Source organism: Monopterus albus, unplaced genomic scaffold (genome assembly GCF_001952655.1).
Source record: "Monopterus albus unplaced genomic scaffold, M_albus_1.0 scaffold3.1, whole genome shotgun sequence".
Lineage (NCBI taxonomy): Eukaryota > Metazoa > Chordata > Actinopteri > Synbranchiformes > Synbranchidae > Monopterus > Monopterus albus.
The window spans coordinates 4,160,977-4,184,929 of NW_018127883.1; the positions used below are offsets into that span (position 1 = coordinate 4,160,977).

General features: G+C 40.3%; 1 protein-coding gene across 1 annotated transcript in view; it reads left to right on the top strand.

The window, feature by feature from the left end:
- The window catches only part of itga9 (integrin, alpha 9), a 42,321-nt gene that overhangs the window by 10,929 nt on the left and 7,439 nt on the right, over positions 1-23,953 (top strand). The window contains exons 11-23 of the mRNA XM_020602644.1: positions 620-714; positions 1,077-1,167; positions 1,440-1,485; positions 1,589-1,743; positions 3,130-3,290; positions 16,372-16,524; positions 17,678-17,754; positions 18,213-18,360; positions 21,742-21,828; positions 22,058-22,137; positions 22,242-22,325; positions 22,767-22,875; positions 22,998-23,105. Of these exons, the coding sequence (XP_020458300.1) occupies positions 620-714; positions 1,077-1,167; positions 1,440-1,485; positions 1,589-1,743; positions 3,130-3,290; positions 16,372-16,524; positions 17,678-17,754; positions 18,213-18,360; positions 21,742-21,828; positions 22,058-22,137; positions 22,242-22,325; positions 22,767-22,875; positions 22,998-23,105 (1,394 nt within the window). The remainder of the gene's footprint in view (positions 1-619; positions 715-1,076; positions 1,168-1,439; positions 1,486-1,588; positions 1,744-3,129; positions 3,291-16,371; positions 16,525-17,677; positions 17,755-18,212; positions 18,361-21,741; positions 21,829-22,057; positions 22,138-22,241; positions 22,326-22,766; positions 22,876-22,997; positions 23,106-23,953) is intronic.

A 23,953-nucleotide genomic window follows, 5' to 3' on the forward strand; every position in this document is an offset into this window, starting at 1 on the left:
TGTGTGTGTGTGTGTGTGTGGAGAAAGATAGCAGTGGGATGTGTAACTTATCATGTAAGTCAGTAACTTATCATGTAACACTCAGTGTGTTGAAAGAACTGCTCGACTGGCAATATTATTTACAACTTAACTGCTACTGTTTAATTTGAAACAACTACCATGGAAATGCACATTTGGTTTCACTAAGAACACGTATAATTCTACCTCTGTATATCGAGTTCATCAATGTTTAATAGTTACTAAAAAGAGTGCTGTTCTTTTACCATTTCTGTGTTGGTATGCTGCACCACATGGAAGTGTTTTGGGTTATAAATAGAAAGTTTATGTGCAGATCTTGCAGGGAAATGGGATAAGGAGATGTGTCACTGCTCTTGCCAGAACTTTATGATTTTCTTTCCACTCTCTGAGGTCGCACAAGTTTTTATGTCCACTAACAATGCTTAATTGTCTGTTAAGAGTGTTATTGTAACAGCTTGTTTCCCAGGCTCTGGCCAGCTGAAAGTAAACACAGAGTTAATAAAAACGTTTGGACACATTCACAAACACACAGTCATTTACCTATTCATGTATTTCTGTACTGACTTTTCACAGAAACACTTGTCTTTACTTGTCTCCTCAGATGTAGCCATAGGAGCCCCTAAAGAGGACGACTATGGAGGAGCTGTTTATATCTACCACGGGGACGCCACAGGAATCATCAGTAAATACTCAATGGTAAGATCTCTTCCTAATGTCAGACAGCACATCAATGCTTTGCACAATTTTGGTGCAAGGCATTGACATCTTGTCTGTTCAAAAATGTGCCTAGTAGTACTTGTACACATTGTATCTCTTTGGTTTAATCTACACAGAAGCTGCAAAAATGGCATGAATTCATTTTACAAGACTTAGAATAATATACTGGAACTATTTTTTGAAGTTAATTTAAATATGAAAAAAATAAATAAAATGAAACAACACACTTCAGTCGAAAGAAACTTAGATCTTTCACCTATAAAGCAAAAACACTACACATTGGTTTCTGTTTTTCTTCACTTTGGCTCATGCGTTGTTTGTGCTGGTATCATCTGTTACAGAAACTGTCTGGGCGCAGTGTAAACCCTGGTCTGCAGATGTTTGGACAGTCAATCTCTGGCATTGTGGATATGGATGGCAATGGATACGCAGGTATGGAAAAAACATTAAATATAAAATGATTTGGGTTTTCACCCTCAAGCTTTTAGGACCTTATTTTTCTTCAGTAGCAGTGTGTCAGACTTGTGATAGAGGCGCCTTGTTTACGCTATTCCACCGCACACATTCAGACTCTACCAGCGTGACAGTTAAAGACCTCTCTGCATTGTTTTGGATTGGCAGTTGTAAAGAGTGTTCTCAGCAGACGTTTCATTAACACCATGCCTTCTTTAAGGCTAGTCATTTGCATTATGTTTTCATTGCAGATGTCTCCATTGGAGCTTTTATGGCAGATAGCGTTGTGCTGCTAAGGTGAGTATGGGATCATTCTGTTACACTGCCGTATTTTGTTTCTACTTCTGAGTCATTTTAATGTTCAGTTTCTCCCACACTCTGTTGGATGATGTGGTTGTAGGTCACGACCTGTTATTACAGTGGATGTCTCCATCTTCCTGCCCGTCTCCATCAACATCTCTGTGCCACAGTGCCATGAAGGCCCCCAGAACCTAAACTGTTTCAATGTCACTGTGTGCATGCGCTTCAAGGGACGACAGGTGCCTGGACAGATAGGTGAGGACGAATCCTCCTTACTAAGAATTATTCAGGAAGCGTGATACAAATGTCATGTTAACATAAAACTAAAGGAAACAGCCATCTTGGCTCTCTCCAACACAGCAAAACCTGAAAACATAAAGAAACTTATCTCATTTAAAATGTATGTTTATATTTAGGCCCTCAATTTCTTAAGTTGTCATCACTGTAAATTCTGAAAGCAAATATCAGAAACCAGAAATCTCAGCAGGCCTTTGTCATTGCTATACTCTATCAAGCCCATGTAGATATATTATGGCCATTTATTGTGACAAAGTTAAATTCGTACTCCTTGAACTTTTAGTGGTCATTTAACTGTGGAATATATGTAAACACAATCAAGCAGAGAAATTCTCCTTGTGCTCAGAGGCGGTCAGTGTGGTTGGCCTTTGGCCTGTGGCTGACTGTCAGTGCATTTGCTTACCACTTTACTCTTCAGGCTTTGCTAACCGGCTCTTGGGTGCGGTGCCTGTGGATTGCTGAGGTGCAGCCCTGATCCAGTGTTACAGTGTGGTCATTCACAGCCCCCCAGGGAAGCAGGAGCCCTGTCGTTCTCTAATGAATATGTCCTGGCAGGCAGGAATAATGCCTCTCTGTTTAGCCGTCTGGCAAACACCATGGAAAGTGCAGCACCATGTATTTGGCGACTCCCATAATGAAACCTTCCTTTTCCTCTGTTAGATGGAGGAAACAGTAGGCTTTGGTCTGAACAGGGTGTGTTTACCACCCCTCCCACTGTTTCACCAGTATGACGCCCTCTTGAAGCAATTACTACAGACTGAGGCTGATTCATTCAGAGGAACGGATTTTAAATGACCAGAGGCCCTTATATGGTTTTCTCAGAATCAAGTGTCTCGACATCAGTAAAGCCAGGGGTGGAACCAGCAAGGAATGATGTTATTGAAATGTTTACTTTCACAGCAGCTGGAAAATTAATTTTCTTTTTTTGTTAATCCTTGTCCGCTCATCTTGAACAGAAATACGAGCTCAGTTTTTCAATAGTTATTGCACCCTTAATAAATGTATGGCTTTTTTCAACTTTTTTCTGACTCCTGGATGAAAGACTGTGCAAAATTCAGTTAGTTCCTCACAGTAGCAAACCTGTGAGTAAATTGCTGAAGTCTCGGTTTAGTTCTGTTTTCATTAAACGACGCACTGTAGAACAACTGCTCTTGTTAAGTTAATGTCAGATGATTTGACTAAGAAATGTGAAACATGTTCCCATCTTACCTCTGACTCACATTAATTTGACTGCAATAAGCAATAATTTATTTTATGCCATGTTTTGATGGTGCTTAACAGAAAACCAAACCCTCAAGGAACCACTGCTGCCAGTTGACATTATGTGTTTCTGTCTTTTTGCAGAGCTGCTGTATAACCTGACAGCTGATGTGGATAAGCGACAGAAGAGCCAAACTTCCCGGGTTTACTTCACTTTGAGCGGATCTCAGATCAGTCAGATGAGCCAACAGCTCAATCTGGACATTAAAACTGAGGAGTGTCAGCACTACACTGCTTATGTTAAGGTACGTTTTAGATTTCTGGTCTTACTGCTGGTGGCGCTTGTGTTGGGTTGTCCTCAGCTGACGTCTCTGTTGCTTTCCCATGAACCTGAGTACTCTCACCCTGCAGTGTTGATTTGTGATATGAATTATTTATGCAGTTTTTGTTTGGAGCATCAAAGTCCATATGTTTTCAGTTAAAATGTTTGGACAGTTGGTAACAAGAGGAAATTAAAATGTCACCAATATAAGGAAGGATCATCACATATTTCATAGTGGTTTAAGGGCATCAGTCGCTAGAGATGGCTGTTGTCACTGAAGGCTCCGATTCAGCCGGCATCTGCTATGTGCCAGCTATGTGTGTGACCATGCTGGGTCAGGTTAAAGGTAACCGCCGGGTGCTTGATGGTTCATAAAACCATGTCGCTCAAGTGTGCGTCTGCAGAAACAGACAGAAACGGGAAACACAGTCTCCTTTGTCATTACATAGTCCCTCTTTTGTGTTTCTCTGTGATTCAGTCATGTAGCCACACACAGGGTCCTCGTCCTGAGGGCACCATCTATGTTTCACCTGCTCTAATACAGAGGGCCACTGCAGGCCTGTAAATTTCACTGGTATCCTTACTGATGCACTCCAGGCTCTTTCAATATGGGAGGCTCAGCTGCCAGCTGTGAGGGCTGTCATTACTGCACTTACCTCTCTTTCTTCAACCGTTCAGACTATAATGAATGTACATCACCCAGAGCAGCTGTAGCAATAAGCTCCCTTATTCATCACAGCACACACACATCACTGTTATCAAGGTTTATTCAGCGAAGTCTGGCGTGTGTTTATTGAGGCTCTCCAATAAATCTGGATAGTTTCGCTCATGCACGTTTCAAATTTAATTTTCACTTCTGTCTGTCTAAGGTTCAACACACAACATTGACAGGAGGATAAGTCATGTAAAGAAGTGTTTCAGCCCGGCGTAAATCTGGAATTTCAACACTTTAAACTTTAAACATCTTTAAGCTTGTGGGTGGGTGAGTGAATTATCACTCAGTCTTCTCTCATAGCTGCCACATACAGTATATGTGGCCTCTCTCGAGCTGTGAGGTAAAAACACTTGAATGCTTTAAGTGCCATTCATCAGGTCAGATGTTAACTTAAACGACAAGCTGTATTTTGCAGCTCTGCTGATTAGTTGAGACACTAATGTTGCTGAATTTAAATTTTGATATCGTTAAAGGAAAAGCTCCTTTTTTGGACATTTTGGGAAACACTTTGGACTAATATACTTGTTTCCTTTCATGCTTGGGTTTGGTGACAAAATTGATGACAATCTTTTGTTTCTCTGTTCATAATGTGGCTGGAACCAGGACATAGTTGCCTTTGCTTAGCATGATGACTAGAAACAGAGGTAACCTGTCTCTGTCCAGAGTTTACTAATTAACACATTACATCTAATTTGCATAGAAATGTACATGTTGCAGTTTTATGGCTGGTTATGTGTCGGACTATTTATTTGCCAGTCGTCGTCATTTCCTGGAGTCTGCACCTTGTTGTTATTACATTTCAGTTTTGTACAGATTAAACAAACACACTATAAAGTGTTAATTAATGAGCTTTATGGTAGTTGGCAGGTGGATTTTGTTACTTCTGGACACAGCCAGGCTAGCTATTTCCTTCTGTTTCTAGTCCTTATGCTAAGATAGGCTAAGTCCTGGCTGTAGCTTTATATTGAACAGACAGACAGGGTGGCATCAATCTTCTCATTTGATTTTTTGCAAGAAGACAAATAAGTATATGTCTTTTAATACTGAAACAATTTTTAATTAACTTAATTTCTGTTTACAGATGATGAGTGTCTTTTGGGGTGACTTCATGCAGACAACATTACATCTTTCTTCTGTAGGTTTATTAGGATTGGCTTAAGTGAGGTGTGAGGTGTTGCATGGTTGCCATTGCAACTGTGGGGATTATTACTTCATCACTACTGTATATGTGGCCACAAATTCCACCTGCTCAGCAGCAAAAAAGCAGAAGTGAGATTGCCAGAGTTAACAAAAGCAGAAAAGCCACACAGGATGGTGAAGGTGTGGTGCCCAAATTACAACTTCACTAAACTGTTTCCATGCTGCATGACCTTAGATGTGTATGAAGAGAAAAGCAGACAAAGATTACGACCTAGCATGATAACTGTTTACCACGGGTCTTTATCATCATACAGTATGTTAGCCTAAACTTGAGAGAAGAGCTGAAGAATTACCATAATCAGAAGAGATCTGACTCTGTTCTGAGGCAGAGTCTAGTGTGCTTGACCATTTGCATCATTTATCTTCCTCATGGGCCTGTCCACATGTGCCAGTCCTCCCATTGCCCAGAAGAGTTTTGTTAATGGAAACCAGCTGGTTGTCCAACTGTATTCTCAAGGGTGGTATGATTGTGAACCCCTGCCTGCCCCACCCTTCTCTCATTTAAAACATACTGTACAGTGAAAACGTAGGTCTGGGGTTATAGTGTCACTGCAGGGTGCTACTACTACAGCAGCATCAACTAGAACTGCACGCTGATGGAAAACCCTTATGTTATGGCCGATCGCTCAAGCCCTGCTGCATGAGGGCCGGTGGAAGCGAGCCATGAGCTATTCTGAGCTCCTCTCGCGTTTGTAACTGCTCTGACCATCTGTTGACCTCGTTTGTTGACTTTATAAATTAAACCATTTTAAAGGACCTCAGCAAAACACAATGATGATAAAGTAGGTTTTGTACTACATAATGTACATGCACTAACAGGACTGGAACAGATATGCTCAAGTTTCACCATGTGAATCAGTAAAAAGCTGGACCAGTCACAAGGGTTGTTCAGAGATCACAGAAGCTAATGGCTTAATCCTAACATGCTTTTCTTGAGTCATTTCTTCTGAAATTATTCAAGTCTTTCATGTTGATCATATTAAACATGTTTTCAATGGCACTGACCAGCAGCATGCCAGCCCTTCAGATGGTCTTTGTTTGGTTATTTTTTGCTAAATACACTCAGTGATGTATTCTGCTTCGGTTGTACCTCACATTTACGGAGTAAAACCACTTAGCACTGATGACTGATGAATGATTAAGGTTCAGATTAACCAGAGTGGCTGAGTGTTATTTGGAAATGAGTCATTTAACAAGCAAATCACCATCTTTTAAGTTGAAACTCTTCGGTTTGATGTGTTGTATAAAGCAGTTTTACACAGCTGGCGTGTTATACCTTTGGAGCTTAGGGTTTCATCATATTTTGCAAGACAGAGCAGTTGTAGTGAAATAGGCTGAAGCTTTGAAGCATTGTTCAGGTGCAACTGGACACCTCAGCAATTACAATTTATTATTTAAAACTTTATTAAAGTGGCATCAAAGACAGAAAATTGGTTACTTACTGATGATATTAAGCTAAAGACACCCACAGGGGTCTTCGGTGTAGTATTTAGACATTTCTGTCATCCAGGTTAAGGATTTCAAACAAATTCAAATTAAAAGCTATCAAACTGCATAAGACCATTTACCATTTAATGCATAACAGTGGAACACAGTGTATTGCATTAACTGTTTTAAGATTTTATGGATTTAATGTGATTTTGCACAAAACACTAAGTACAGCTGATAAAGCTCATGGGAATATTATTAACTTATTTCAGTCTCGATCTGGATTGATGTTACCATCTATGAAGTAATGCCACTAAACATTTACCGATTGATTGGCTTCCTAGTAAACAAGTCTTAAGTATTTCCTTGATAAATGTTCTGCACGTCTTTGTGATTACAGCTCATAGCATGTTTACATCTTCAGCAGTATGTTCTACATGTTTTTACTTCAGCAGCCCATCACAGTGCAGTACACAGGAGTCTTGAAATCATGCCAAGGAGCCTATTCCATTTGTGGTCATGAGCATTGTGTAGTGTTGTAAATGCATTGCAGTCACCAAGGAAGAGCTAAATTAGGCAGTTAAAGCCCTGCCTGTAAAACAGTTGTCTGTTTAATTTAGCTCATAAAGTATTCTTCTCACTTTCCTCTGACCTATATTCCACTGAGTGTGTGCCCTATATCTCATATCTCCCTGACATTTGCTTGGCACCACCGGAATATTTAAAGCTCCATCAAACTTTAATCTAATGGCTGCTGCTGTCACTGGGACATCTACAGGATAAACATCTGTCTGTCAAAGCTAAATGCATTGAGGCCACCTTCAGTCTCATATAACTGAATGGAAAAACTAGACCATACAGACATGCTGAACTTGAGCAATACAGTGAAATAGTTTATCTCACCTGTGTGCTTTCTTGTAAGCATCATAGCTCATTCATATCTCATTTGCCTTAGTTTGATGGAGAGATCCATCATTGAGGCAATATGTTTTAGTTGAGAGTAAAACCTGAAGCACAGATGATCAGCACACCGCAGGTTTACAAATTAGAGAATAACCTGGTATTACTGAAGGTTTGCATTCTGGTGCTTTATCAGGTTCATTGATATACATCTGCTACTTGTATGCAGCTTTATCATATAACATGCTGCTTGTATCCACAAATGACTGAAATCTTAAATTAGAAACTAGCAAAACTCATATGATTCAGTAGTAGGGATGAAACAATTAGTCATCTCATTGATAGGTTGTTAATCTGCAACAATTTCATAAATTTAGTAATCATTTAAGTTGTTTTTTAAGCAAAAATGTAAAAATAAAAAAAGCAAAAGTTGTTTTCTGCAGTGAATAGGTTTCTCTAAACAAAGACAAACAAACATGAAAAGTCATTTGCTTGACTTGTTTGACCCAAGTCTGTCTTCCGCAGACAAACAGGAAACCAAAGCAAAAGTTCCTGCCGCTATGTCCCAGAGAGGCTCCAGTAAGACAGAGTCCCACAGCCTCAGCACTGTGTGGCACGTGGGAGCCTGGAGCCAGGCCACTGCCACACTATTGGCTTTGTTTGCCTCTCCACAGTTCTACAGAAATGTGCAATTCCCTTGATGCTATTCCCTTGGTTTTATTTACAACAGGCCATGAGAGCTAGTACAATGAAAGGCTATAGCAGGAAGGTAATCAAATCCAGCTGTTTTCTGTTATACACGGCAGCATGCCTAGCAACTATTTATACAGAATATAAGGAAAAAAAAACAATTTGTCTGCAACTACAGTATTAGTTAATAGCATTTACTGTATAGTAAAGAAGTGCTATTCAGGTTAATTTTAGCACAGGGTAATACGCCAGAGTGAACATTAGACAGTTCTTCTCCATGCTTGTTTTATGAGCGCACAGCCAGCAGATGTTTCTTCAGTAAAACAATATCACATGAAGTTCCTGTCATACATGTGCATCGAAGCTGAAATTTGTCTTTGCTATGGCTGTTCATTAGACCTAGTCTGTGTTGTTGCCTCATAGTAAATCCATTATTGTTACTCATATGAAGACCGACCAAAGGTTGGACTGATTCAATGAGTTGTTGATTTTGGCAACTCTGCATGCTGTGCAAAATGTTTCCGCAGTCTTTTGGCCGTGTTACTGCCACACGATGCCACCGCAGGGGAACATAATTGGTGGCCAAGTCTGACCACAATGAAAGAGTTTCTTTTGCCATGTTTCCCACTTCCACTACAGACGAACTATGTACTGTATGTATACAGATGTTCACTGTGAACTTATGTGTGTGTTGAATCAGAACGTCATAAGCACCGCCTTTGACAGGGCAGACAAAAGGCTATGATTACTTCATCACTTGCTTCTTCATGGTACTTCCTTAACAACATGGCGGTGACTTCTTATCACATCCCAGTACTTGACCTACAGTATTTGGTATTATTAGTGCATCGTACTGTGCTTCCTGTATAGACAACATCTGCCACAAAGGAAGTGGAACAAATAAATACACAAGACAATTATTTATGTCTGGGAGAGACTGTGACCTGCCCTCTTCAAGGAAATTTGTCAAATCTGTGTTTGTGTGCTACAGGTTTCAGCAGGGCTTTGTAGAAAAACACTGGATCCAACAATAGCAGTTAAGTAAAAGTACCCCACATTTTGACAAACTCAGCTGCAGGACGTGTCTGGAAGCCTCCTCTATTATCAGGATGGAGCAGACTCAACACACACTCACAAGCACTATGCTCAGTTTTAAAAAGTGCACATTTGGAACAGCTCTTCTCTGCTGCTAGCTCACCTATCAGAACGTTTTTTTTTCTTTCCTGAGACTGTAATGGCAGTTTTGAACTAAAGTATGCATTTACACTGTAGACCTGTTTAAGCTGTGAAGGCATGACACACACAGATCCAAGGAGTCCTCGTTCTTTGGGAAATGGTGCTTCTTCAGTTAATTGTGTAGGAGTACAGATAACAAGCTTCCTGTTTATGGACAAAAATGAGTTATCAGGATGTGAAGAAGTTAATCTCCCAAAGACAGGAAGTCTTCAGATGTTTATTGTTCCTTCTAAACAGCAAAAAATTCACATATATTGTATAAATAAATAAACAGTCTGTCAGAAGTCACTCCCTGTTAGCTACCTAGTGCATTGTACAGTATTTACCCTTTTTGAGTGTCTGAAATTGTTGAAAAATATCTTAGTAGTAGTTGTAGTAATAGTAATCTTCCTATTATTGCATGACCCAGTACAGCCATACTGTAAGTGGGGAATAAATCAGCCTTGTTTCTAACTGATTCCCCAGTTCTCAAGGCCCAAAACTGCTTCCTTAAAAGGATCTCATCTGGATTCTTCTTCTTCTTTTCTCAACACATCATTTGTTTGGCTTCTTAGAGTCTTGCACACATCCTTATGGACACTCCACACTCATCCAGGTTACAATAAAGATCAGTGAGGGGTTAAAGGTAGATCGATGACAGGAGCCCTGGGTTGAGAATTTGGCGAATGAAGAAGCTATCAAACAAGACCATTTAGACTAATTTACTTTGTCTTCTGATGCTGTTGCTTCTGACATTCTAGAGCTCAGCTTTACAGCTTTAGGTTCAGTTCAGGAGTGCAAAGCAGTGCAGCGCTCTCACCAGACATGTAGTAATGAGACTGAAAATTGCACACAAACAAATAATGTGCTGAGAATATCACAGTGTGGGAGCTAAGTGAGGAGGAGCTGCGATATGAGGGAACACTACTGTGGATTTATTGGTGGCTGGCTGGATTACAGATCCAGATATTACACTAACACAGCTATAGTTAGCATTGTCCATAAATCAAGTTGTTGTTGTTAGAATGTAATAAAAATAACACGACAATGAATTTGGTATGTTTGAGCAGTAAAACTATTCCATCTGCTGAGTTTCACCGGGGAAGTAAGGCACTGTTCTCTCCTCCTTTATAAATCCCAGCTGTGGTTTTAACTGTTCAAGGGTCAGATGTTGAATGCCTTCTTCATGATGCATGTGAGGCCATAAAATCTCCTGTGTGTTTAGATGAACATTGTCTTAAAAAGCAGTAAATTCAGTACAAAGGTGTAAGAGATGTTCAGTACACTGTACTGTATCTCCTTGTCTGGACCCTTTGGATCTTTACTGAGAAGAGTCAATTTATGGTCTGAAGTACAACCCCAAATCAGTTGGGACGGTATGTAAAATCTAAATTAAATCTGAAAATAGTGATTTGTAAATCAGTTGTGTCCTGTATTACATTGAAAGCAACACAGCAGCACATTATATGATGTGATACCTCATGAATTTTATTTTTTTGTTTGAAATAAACACTTGCTTCAATTCTGATGATTTTAAATACCGTCCCAACTTTTTCTGATTTGGGGTTGTATGAAGCAAAAAGGTTTGTTTTGGTGGTGTATGAGATAAGGATTTTGAATAGTATGTAAATGTGCAAAAGAATGTTTGCAAGCTACATGAAAAGCAACATGATTATTAGTGGTGTTTATTTGTGATGTGGCCTCATACGTGACAGTGCAGCTGGTAAACATTTCCTGTCAGTTAAATGATGGAGCTCCTCTGTTTTAGCAAGGAGGGAACAGCTTTTATAACAATGTTTAATCTTGATAAAGGGTTAGGATTTGGTTGGTTGTATTTTCACTGAAACAATAGACCAAAATTACACAAAATACTTTTGTTGTGCAAATGCACAGCAGCACAGCTAAACATTTCTTTTTTGTTGTTTCTCTTGTGCAATCTCTTTCTCTCTGGTGTGGTGAAGGTATAGGAAGCGGAAATTCTGGGGAATTCTTAATTAAGGGCTCAGCAATAGGAACATATCAGCCTTTTGTACTTGCCACCTCATACAATGACCTCTGGACCCTGTTATGTTTGTGTCTGTTTCATTTGTTTCTTGTTACGTTTGATTTTGATGCATGGCAGGTTATGTGGTGAGTGAGGTGTGTGATTCATGAGGTTGATGCTTGAAGCTGGACAGACATCTGAGAATAACTGCCTCTACAATGAACACCAGACAGACTGAAAGATTTTCCAGTGATTGTACTAAACATGGCTCATGTTGAATGGGAACTGGGTTCAAAGGCATACTGCATACATTTGGTCTGACTGGTAGTGTGGCATTTTCATATTACTCAGAATTATTAGATTTAGGACAAGCTGAAGGTATTCGGTACATTTTTGTCGACTTATTACATTGTTTCCTCAGACTACGATAAGAACATGGTTAAATGGTTACTTTCATGGCTTTGCGTAACTGTTTCACACAAGTGGCAGCCTCCAAGGCTGAGAAATAAAGCCATTGTGGAAGAGTTCAAATCTGCAGGTCCTCGAATGGGCGCTTGAGGCTGGCTTCAAAAGGGAGTCAGTCACCACAGGCTCCCATGTTAAAATGCCCAAATTTACAGCAGAAATAAATATGATTACAGGCACAATTGTGGGAGGGGGTGGGGGTGAATTTTTATATAACTCACCCATTGAATTTATAGTGAGGCTAAAATATTTGCATAATTAAGGGGGTGGCCACTTGAGATAAAAAGCAGGAGGGTTCTGCCACTGGTGGCTAGCCACTAGTTGTCTAGTGAGCTCCACTCATGTGACACCCCATTTTCGGATTAGCCATAGCAGGCTTAGTGATGCGCTACCAGTATGGCAACCGCCAGCTTGAGCTTCAAAACCGCTGAAAACCAATGATTGATGTCACAGAAGGTTTGTCCATTTTTTATATACAGTCAATGTTTAGATGACCTCTTGCTTAAAGGTGCAGCATGTGAGATTTAGTGACATCTCACGGTGAGATTGCAGATTGCAACATCCAGCAAAGCTGTCATACATCATATTCAAACTGTTTCACAGCAGTTATTGTAAGTGTAGGACATACTGTGCACATTTAGCAGCTAAAGAGATACGTATTGAAATGATCAGTCAAAAGCTGCTTCATGGAGTATTTTAGTTGGGTATATAAGGATTTAAGTAAAGTTCATAGTAAGTAAAAGAGGTTGAAACCAAAATGAATTCTGTTAAAATGAGTATAAGCCATGGTATTTGTTAGTAGATGTGTGATCTTTTACCTATTTTAGCTGAACAATATACTTTGACCTGTAGAGAGTTACACTAAAAAAATTCAGTAGTTGTCTTATTTCTAGACTTTTTTTAAGAAAATCTTGAGATAAGCTGCTTAAGTGCATGTCTGCCATATTCTGCAGACATTATAATAAATACTTTCAGTTTAAAGTGGTCTCACTATACACACAGAACTCTAACCTTTGACAGGCTGAATCCATTCGTCTCTTTACAAAAGAGCTTTTTCCATTTAAACCAAGATTCCCTGGCTTGAATGAAATGGCCTCAATCTGCAAGTCATCCAAACATTCATTGTCCTAAAAGGAGTCCTATGTGTGCATTTCTCCAAGTTAATGAAGACTTCCCATGACCAGGCTTACAGTCATGTGTCCAGGAACGGTTTGACTGGGAGAGGAGCTCTTGTGCATTTCAACCAAGCATTAGGCATTTAAACTGAAGATCAGAGTTTTTTACAGCCTGATGTCATCCTCCCCATATCCTCCCTCTGTGAGCCTGAAGGAGCTGTTTGGTGTGTTGCCATTTGTGTATCAGTTTAACATGTGAGAATCAGAGCTGGCAACACTAAAGGTCAGCTTAGCTACAGTGTGGGAGAAACCTACATGCTCAGTTAAGTTAGATAAATGTATACAGGAGCAGTGTTTATGTTCCTAAAAACATGTAAACATAAAGTATGGATGTGCAGAAAACAGCCATGCATGCAGCATAGAGGGAAGTCAAGGGAAAGGGTGGTCGGTATGGTGGGAGTTATTCTCTGTGAACATACAGTTAAAAATCATATTGGAGAAACCTTGATCCACAGAGAGGATCTGTCATAAGTGAAGCTTTAATTCCTAGTTGTTCTTTCAAAACATGCAAAGTGGCAAGCTGTCCCCCATCCTGTGAGTAAACTGGAGTTAACTTTAGGAATATACTGCCAGGAATCATTTGTATCAAGTGTGTCATAAAAGATTGAACTCTTTCCAGTGAGGCATGACTTAGGGCCACATGTTTCTCCAGTTGTTTTAACAAACTGGTCTCTCTTGTTCTTTCACACCTTCAACAGGGGAGGGATGTTCTGCTGCCCTCCTGTTCCTCTTCTTTCCTTATCATGCTTTCCTTCATTTCTTTCTTCACTATAGGAAACGTCTTTACATGGCCCTCAAAACGAGTCACAACTTAACTGTGCGCACCGATACTTCAACAAATAGCAATGCACCTTTGGTCCTCAAACCAGCCCAGGCTATTGCATCAAAACCCGAGTGTAGAGATGAGAAAAGGGATGTTTCATTGCTTATAACTTAAGCTTTTTATTTCTTCTGTCTTGTTACATTATTCGGGGAAAAATTATATAAACCTGTTGCTTAATATGACCACAACTGTCATTGTACTGGCTTCTAAATGACAGAAATTCCATCCCCAACATTACTGTTTGTGATTAGAGCTCGGGGACACACCCTATGGCCTCACTGCTGGACTGAAGATTAACACAGTGGAAGCCTTTGAGCAGAGAATGACCTGGCACAAGCTTTTTCTTGTGAACGTACCGTCATGTAGCGAACAGTTGTTGGTTTTCATTCCATAGCATTATGGGTAGCAGGCAGTTAACACTATCTGGTGTCCTTTTCAGCTAGAGCTCAGGAACTCCTCTGTTCCATAAGTACAGGAATTACAATCAGGATTAGTAGGGAGTAAGTGTGCGGACCAGGGGCGTCAATTTGGGCGGTGCAATTGGCAGTACTGATCAAAGGATAATAAAAGCGTAGGCCAAGTGTTACTGAATAGCAGGCTTGCTATGAGTCTTGGGAGCTCTCCAGTTAGCAGCCTGCAGAAGAAAGCGATCCTGTGTATGCACAATAATAGATACTCTGTAAAAAACGCAGAACTCCTTCCACAGCACAATAATGGAAGCATTATGCCTATTTATTTGTGCATAAGAGTCACCTTTAAGCATGAGATTGTGTGAAAACACCACATTTGATTTCAAGTCTAAGTTCTGCTGTGCCTTGTGAAAATGTGAGATGAGCGGTGGGAGTTTGGGACTGGAGACCAGAGCAGTGAACTCCCAGGTGGTGAGTTCACTAAGAGGCCAGTGGACAGGGGCCATTTCAGGCAGTCTTTTTCAGTGCTCATTGTGGCTGAGGGATTTGCCAGAGTCTCACTTATCCAGAACTGAATACTACATTGTGTAATGTAACCGCCCTGCTGAGCTGATAAACTACCAGAACAGCACCGTCTCTGTTAAGTCCAGTGAGGCATGAATGGCAGCCCTTTGATGGATGTGAAGTCAGTGTCTTTTTTTTGCATCTGCATTACTCTGCCTTATTATTGATCTGTTCATCTCTGATAAGAGGCTGTTCATATTGTAATTTTCAGTCCATTCTAGGGCTGTACCTGACTAAGGATTTTGTCAGTTGACTGTCAGCAGCGGTGTCACGGAGAATGACATTCTGATGTTAACTTGAAATGATTGATTAATTAATAAAGGAACAGGCCAGAACATTGACAATGAAAATAAATGTGATTTTCAGCACCATTTAAAATGTTTGGCTGTAGAGCCAACCAGATAGTGACAGACAGTTCTTTGACATTATTGACAAGGTTTTATCTACATGCAGCATCTTTCCCAAATGAGCCCCAGATTTGCTGTTTTTGTCCATTCTTGTCAACATTGGTTCTTTCCTGCTGTAACTCTCTCATTGTTGATGAGTTGGGTGGGTTCTCCACTGGTGATGGTGATGTTCAAAGCTTAAAATGGTCCTGTGCCTGTATGAGGAAAGCGGATGGGTGGGCAGACAGTGGAAAATGCTGTGATAATAGACAAAAAAAGAGAGTGCAAAAGAACGAGTGGCCTAAGTGACCACCAGAAAACACAGGGAAGTGCTGTATGTTTACATTGTGGGTTTGGCTCCATGCGAGTAGACACCAGCTGGGCAGTCACACAAGTTGCCTATGGAGCTTGTGTGTGTGTTTTGCTGCAGTTTTTAGATGTTAGGACCTGACCCACTAAGTAGTCTTTAAAGAGCTGAGTGTATTTACAGTATCTAATGGACAGAATGGACAGAAGAGATGAAAAAGCAATATTAGTATCTGTCTTTCCCATGTAGTTCTTTCAGCCCTGTCATCTAATGAGGACATGGGATCAGATCACATTTAGCTCTATTTTCAGTCTGCCTGCACTGTTTCCAAACCTGATGCCAAATCAAACACTGCTTTTGTGGTATTAGATGGAGCCGCCAGAGATGCAGAGATAGATGTTGGAGTCGGTGCCAGCAGGTTAAAAAAATCTGTGTTCACTGTGCTCAAAACCTTCTGTGGCAGTCCTGTTAATATTACTTTCTGCAAAAAGATATAATCATTGATGAGAGACTCGTGTCTCATTCATCCATTTCAACTAATTAGGATGATTTTATTGTTGATCAGTATACTCAGATCTGAATTCAACTCTGGTTCTCTGGCTCAGCGATTACAGCGATAACACCATATCCAGGCTGTGCTCTACCAATAATCTGCAGTCTTTGTGACAGGCGCCAACTGGACAGAGATGTTAAATTACTATATACAACAGCTACTGCTTTGAGGATAAAATTAAATGTAATGTTCTGTGTCTATGGTGGATAAATTCTTTTCAGTAACCTTGTTTTTTAATGCTCTCTACAGAAAGATGTGAAGGATGTGTTCACAGCCATCACATTTGAGGTGGCCTACAGCCTGGGGAAGCATGTTCTCACAACACAGGAGGAGCGAGACCTGCCCGCGCTCACTCCGGTGCTCCGATGGAGGAAAGGAAACAAGACTGCAGTAAGGAATGAGGTAAAACAAGGACTAATGTTGTTTAAATATATGAACTAAAGGCCTTCTCAATTTAATCGTTGAAGGTTTCAGGCTTCTCATTTTAATTACTGGAACAAAAAATGGCTTCAAATGGTAAATTTACCTAATAAGGTCAGTTTCCTCTGTCTGTGTTCTTCACTATCTGCCACACTGAACAAAGACTGATACAATTATTATCTGGAGAATCATTTGAATTTGAGTAGAACTCTCTATGAGACCCATGAATATAGAACCCTTTTTAACATTTCAGTTTATATATTTTATTTTACATACAGTATGTAAATCAATGGTTTGTTCTTTAAACAAAATAGGCTGTTGTTTTAATGAAATGTTAAAAAAAAAACACTCTAGCCCCAATATTTTAGTAAATTGGTTTTTAGATACATGGTTCTAAGCAAGAAAATGGCCTTCAGAGAGGATTTTTGGCTCTTTTGTTAAGAAGGCCATGATTGTTCTCAGGCTAAATCCTCTTTTTCTTACATTTTTGATTTATTTTCATAAATTACCAAGGTACAGTATCATGTATCTTTTATAAAGATATAGATTAGGTGAGCTGCAGTGGTGTTATATTAAGAGGATGACATTTTCTACCAATTTAGATTCTGATATAGTGTGTTTCCTTGACCAACTGAGCTGAAGGTAAAGTTCTCCACACCTTGACATGAGGAGTCAGTGTCACTGGACCCCAGGAGGAATGAAGGAAATAGTCAAAATTGAGGCTATAATGATTTGGTGTTGGTTACCAGCTTGCTTTTGTCTGTGTTAGTTTTTCTTGAGTGGAATCCAAAAAGACTGATTCATTTATTTTCTTTGCAACCACCTCTAACCTGCCCCACATGTGTTTCCCTACTGTCTGCACTTCTTGAAACACTGAGGGATTTGCATCCTTCAGCAACTACAGAGTTCATTTAGGTACAGCTCATCAAGGTTACATTGATCTTTACCGCTTGACTTAACTTTCCTTTTATGACTAAAACCAAAGCCCACCCTCTGACTGATTAAAAGAAAGATCAGATAGAGTAACAAGCCCTCCTGGACAGAAATCTCCTGAAAAGCTCCATCAACAACACAACACTGCCCCCTGGTCTGCACAAGCTCACATGAACTGTGTACTTTGCTGCTTCCTCTTCAGACTTGGTTTGAGAAGAACTGCCTATCAGATGACTGTGCCGCAGACCTGAGGCTTCATGGGAAACTACTGCTCTCTGGGTAAAACCTTCAACTTCACAGTTTAAACTCTTTCTCTATCTTGGCCTTTTCTTTTAATACTGAGGAAGCAAGCTAACATCATAGGCCATGTGGGTGTGGGTAGCAGAACCATGATGCATGCCTGGAGGACTTCCATATGTTTTTTCTTACTTAGGGAGTTCCCTTTCTTTTTTTGTGTATCTTTATGTATGTCATGGTAACCAGCAGTCATCTTTTATACATATTCTTTGTTTGACACCCACCAACCCCCCCAAGAAGAAAAAAAAAAGAAAATGTTTCATTTTAAGGGCACTCCACTTTGTTTACTTACATTTTAAAGTAAGAATTCCAAAATAAAACATGCTTAGCTCACTTTTTAATATAAATCTTTGCTTCCTGTTTCTCATGTGTTATCCCAAAATGCCATAAGTGGTTTGTTTATTCTCTGAAATACATTATTTACTTTATGGTCCCATTAGGTTGCACATCAAGCCTCATTTGGCCCTCGGAGGAGTGAAGAATGTCTCCTTGAACCTGACCATCTCTAACGATGGAGATGACGCCTATGACACCAACATCTACTTCAACTTCTCCAGGGAAGTTTTCTACATCAACTTTTGGCAGAAGGTCTGTTGAAGTATTTGCTATTTATTTGCTCTGGGGCACATGTGTATTTCTGAAGTTTGACTGGTTGCTGCTTTGCTGCATTGAAGTACATGTGAGACTGATGATTAAACTGTACATAAAGCGATATGTTTACCTAAATAACAGCTGAATGTCATTTGTTTTCCAATGAAATGTGCATAATCTTCAAGATAGTTCATTTAAAAAGACCGATTGCATGTCGGTATCACAGTCTAAACAGTGAAGCATACAAAATATAGAACTGTGAGAGGACAGATAAACTTAAAGCTTTGCCTGACCCGTGTAGGCAGCCCAGCAGATGAAAGGAGGAAGAGAAGGAGAGCAGCAACAGCTGTCCCGTCTCAGAAGGCAGCTCCTCTTACTAACTTGTCATATGCTTCTCTACTCTTATAGACAGACACACCATGTCAGCAACATATGAGCCATGTGCATAAGAACAAGTCAGAACATTCATACCTAATGTTTCCTCAAGCTTGATTTATGTACTGTTCAAACTGTGTTAATCATGTCACAAATCTCTCATAAGACCATGTTTAATACAGGGTTATAAAGTGGATCAGGCCTGCTTCTCACACTCAGAATTCTGTTCAAGAAATATTAACCCGCGTTAAACTAAGAGATTTTCCTCGGGACCATGCTCTATGTGGATGGATTTACCAGCGGCCACTTCTGCCTTTGCTCGTGTCTGTTTGCTCACTTGTTGCAACGAGGCCAACGGGTCAGTTCTCAGCTGAGAGGGGATGCCACGTCAGACAGAGTGCTCTGTCATGAGCCTACAAGAGTTCAGTAGCTTTTCAGATGCTAGAAGGGACAGCATCCTTCAGGAAGGCTTTTGACCCAATAATGGACCTCATATTTTATCTTGCAGCCGGGCTTTGCACCCCTGTGATGGATAAAGCCATCTGTGTAAAGCGCCAAACCTGTGCCATGATTTAAAACCCCCCCAAAGGACTGAAATTTAATTTAAATAGAATACACGCTGCAGGCAAATATTAAACCAACAGTGTTTCAATTTCAGTTTCATAGCTAATCTAAGGAAGCTGGCTGATGTTAAGTATCAGGTTACCAGCAGTCTCATTTAGTTCAGGAAGCTGATAAGTCAGGGTGGCATGCCACACAAAGGGAACAGGAAGTGAACAGTATGAAGAGATGACTAGGAGGCCACTGAGCAGATTTACTGCTGTATCCTCGGTAAGACATAATTACCACTGGAGAAGGCCGGGATGATGATGTGACCCCTCTTTGCAAAGTTAAAGTCAGCTTCCAGTCCTCCCTTGAGGCTTCTTCTCCATAGAGCGAAGCATGAACTTGCACTCCCTTCATATTTAAGAGTAGGGTGTGTTATCTCTCTGTTGTTCTTGCAACACAAGCTGTCAGAAAGCTGTAGAGGTGAATTGGTTTCAGGAGCACTGGCTTCACTCCCATGGGACTCAGAGGCTGCTGCCCTGGCTTCTGTGTTTTCTTTGTTATCTCTGAAATGTTTGAGTACTTGATTCTAGCTTTTTGGTTTTTCCTAAAGGCCAGAGCAGATGTTCAGTGCCACTGTATTTCTAGTAGCAGTTTACACTTCTACTCCACCATATTTCAGGGGAAATATCGTACTTTTTACTCCATAACGTTTGATACTTTAAAAACTAAGGCTTTACACACAAAACAGACGTCTCTAAATTATGATTTATTGCATTAAATCAAACAGCAATGTGTAAAGAATTAAAATACTACTTATCTGCTAATGCAGCAGTTGATATTTGGGTGACATTTGATTTGAACATTTTCAATCAGTTACATTTATAAACGTACATAAATAAATAAATTCATGTTCAGTGTAGCGTGCTGTTATGTATTACACCAGACATAACTCTAACACTTGTTACTAGATTTCATAATAATATGTTTGTATTCTCACAGTGTGATACTTTAATACTTTACATGTGTTTGGCTAATAATAATTCTGTACTTTTACTTAAGTTAAATTTTGAATGGAGTGTTAGGGTTTAGTGTTACTACTTTTACTTACAGTAGGTAAAGGATCTTCCACCACTGATTTCTGGTGACCAAACAGTTGGACCAAATGAGCATTGTGGCTGATTTTCTTTGCTAGGACAAACAGCTTTGCACATGATATGAATACCAAAGGTTTATCTTAGTGTTCATAGCTGTGTAGGGAGTATAAAATAGGTGACAACATTGGTTTGGAAAAGGTAGGCCACAATAAAGCCAAACACTAAAGAGAAATGCAGAATGGGGGTGTCCTGTGTATTGTCATCCACAGTGACATACTAATCCAGCAGATGCTTCAGCTAACACTAAATCAGATAAACAGTACTGGTGATTATTTCACAAATGGCAGGCCCATCTCAGTGTGTATTTGTTCCTGGCAGAGACAGACCAGAGAAAGCAAGCAAGAGAAAGAAAGTGAAGAAGTGTCAAACAAACAGACTTTGTCACTCTGCTCGCCACAGAGGCACAGCTCTCCATAAGTCAGAGCACTCTGCTTTCTTTCAAGGGCTGCCAGGTGGGTGATGGGCAAATAGGCTGACTTCTCCAGTCCTGCCCAGCCCCATGGGACATGGAGTGCTTGCACAGCAAAATTGAGGAATACAGGAAATTCCATCATTGCCATTTGTGCTAGGGTGCCCATCCCCCCACAGCCCCACAGCCCCACAGCCACACCTTGGACTGACACTGGGAATCTGCTGAATAAGTGAAAGGGTCATGCGGATGATACTATGAAAGGATGTTTACCTTTTAACATGTCAGCAGAGATTAACCTCACACCAGTTCAAGCTGGGCAGCAGCAGTTTTGTATGACTTCCAGTACCTTAATCCCCATGCTAAATGATCCAGGAGCACTAGTCTGTCTCTTTTTATAAGTCATAGTACCTCTGCCTTAATTTCTCACTCCAAGCATATGAGCTCAGCCGACAGCCTCTCAGTGAACTCTCGCTAAAAGAATTCTTACTTCTCATAGGGTCAAGGCCCAAGTGTTTACATAGTGCAGCCGGTGAAGCTCCATATTGTTTAGACAAGCTTCTAAACATACAGCCTGGAGGTTGTCCAATTACCCACCCGCTAAGATGTGTGTGCCATCACTGCTTTGTACTTTCTTTATTTAACCTTATTTGGAACTTATTGTCATATGAAAACCTATTATTTTACATATAGAAATTTGTTTCTAAAATTGATCTTTGTTCATGCTGTAAATGTTGGCAGATGTTTACCAACCAAAGCTAACTTAAAGCATCAGTTCCCTCTACTGTGTCATTCTCTTTGTGTTTTCTGTCTCCATGTGTGCTGCCTACTCTGCCTCCAGTCTGTCTGCCTTTATCAACCCCTCTTTATTCTCTGACTGTGTTTTTGCAGGAAGACAAGGGTATCTCCTGTGGACTTGTTGATTTGGACTTCCTTAAATGCAGTGTGGGATTTCCCTTCATGAGAGCACAGACTAAGGTAGCTCAAAGCAAGACAGGTCTGAGCGCACAGTGTCAAAACTGCATGCAGTTTACTGTACATACAGTTTTTAGAGATGTTGTAATCTCAGTTATACACAATGCACTGGTGTGCAGAAGCATTCTGTTGACTGCATTTCTGCAGCAAACATACTATATCACATGGAAAACTGTTTTGTCATTGACAAATACAGTCAGTCACACTCCTTCTTCTGTCTTTTTATCTTCAGTATCATTTTTCAGTGATTTTTGACACAAGTCAGCTCTCTGGGGAAAATGATACATTGCAGTTCTTAGTCCAAGCAAAAAGGTATGTTTCATGGCTCACATGCTGCTGTTTGTGGACGTTAATCCTGTACACAGTATCTGAATTGATTTACAAAATGACTGAATAATGTTTTTTGATTGTTACAGCGCTAATCCGGAGCACACGCTCTCTGACAACAGTTTGGATCTGTCCATCCCTCTGGTTCATGAGACCGACACAATGATTACTGGGTAAGAACAACACAAACATGAACACATAGTTTTTGCTAACAAACTTAAAGTTGTCTGAGTTTATATGACTTGAACTGGTTGCCTATCTGTTGGCTCTTGGGAGGAGAGGGAGCGCTTTTGTCAGTATGGAGTATATCATCTTGAAAAGCCTTATCTCTGAATGTTTTAGCATAGCTCTGCTTCACAGAGAAGGGAGTGGGATGTAAAACAGCTCTAATCCGCCAGAGCTCTGCCATCTGATAAGGCCACTGTGTGTGCTGTCTTTAAAGCAAAGCTGGACACATATCTCAGCTGCTAAACCCTGCTGTCCAGCTATTAACATGATTGAAGCCAGAAATTTTTGTGAAGGGCTTGTTAATGCTATTGCTGTGGGCATTTAATGAGTAGTTTTTTTATGTTAATGCATCACCACCTGCCTTTCCTGAACACTGTTGCTCACAGTGTGGTGACACCAACCTCCTTTGTGTATGGAAACTCCATCGATGCCTCGCGCTTTGTACAGTTGGAAGACATGGAGTGCAATTTTCAGCCTCTCAATCTCACTTTTCAGGTACTATAGGCATTGAGTATATTATATATAGGATTTTCAGTATTTTTGCACATTCCCTTATATATTCACTTCTCTTTTTTCTTGTCACCATCTTTCCCTCTCTCTGTGTGATGTGGTTCAAGGCCATAAACAAGGGGCCCAGCAGGCTGCCGGGCTCCACTGTAGACATCAGGATACCCAACCGACTGGCTGGCAGCGGAGCTGATATGTTCCACATCATTGAAACACAGGTGAATACCAACAGTAGTCCAACTACATTATTTAATTTGCCAAAATCTCTGTTCAGTTGTTTGTTCACCTGCAGGCAGCCACATTTAATTCATTTCTTCAGCCCATGCCTGTCTGTCTTGCTTCTCTTTATGACCCAGCTTCTTGTAGCCACCTCAGAGGACATTTTTACAGTATGTAAAAAAAAAAAAAAAAAAAACACTAAACCAGTGGGTTTTTTGTCATGGCACAAGCAGTTGACTCAGTGTGAGGCATCAGGGGGCCAGTGAAAACCCAAACAAAAGTATTGACACTGCTACCTATGCTACCCAATCATTTTGTTTCACAGCATTTTGCTTTTAGATAAAGAAATGCAATACTCCCTCTGTGTATACTGTAAATGCTATCTTAACCCTTGCATTGCTCCTTTCATATGGGTAGATCATGGGGTCTCATGCTGTTAATTGTATTTACTGTGAATGTGCAGACAGGGTGGACTGTATCTCACCCTCCTAGAGCCCATCTGGAATCACTTTCAGGGGATCGGACAGCTTGCACGAAACAGGAATGCGACACCTGCAGAGCAGGCTACTGCCCCATACCATCCCCAGCATGGAACCACAAATCATGAATGCTTTTAACACTGCGTCTAATCTGTAGCACACCGGACATTTGCACACTTGTGTTTTATAGCCAGATATTCTTAAAATATATACAGAACTCCATTTGTTCCAACATGATATACTAGTTCCTCACTGTTGTTCCATATGTTCTAGTTTTTCTGCACAAAATCTCTCAATCATCATTCATTCATTCTCATTATTTACGCTGAAAACTGGGGGGGGTCGGCAGGTTAAAGTTTGAGCATCCT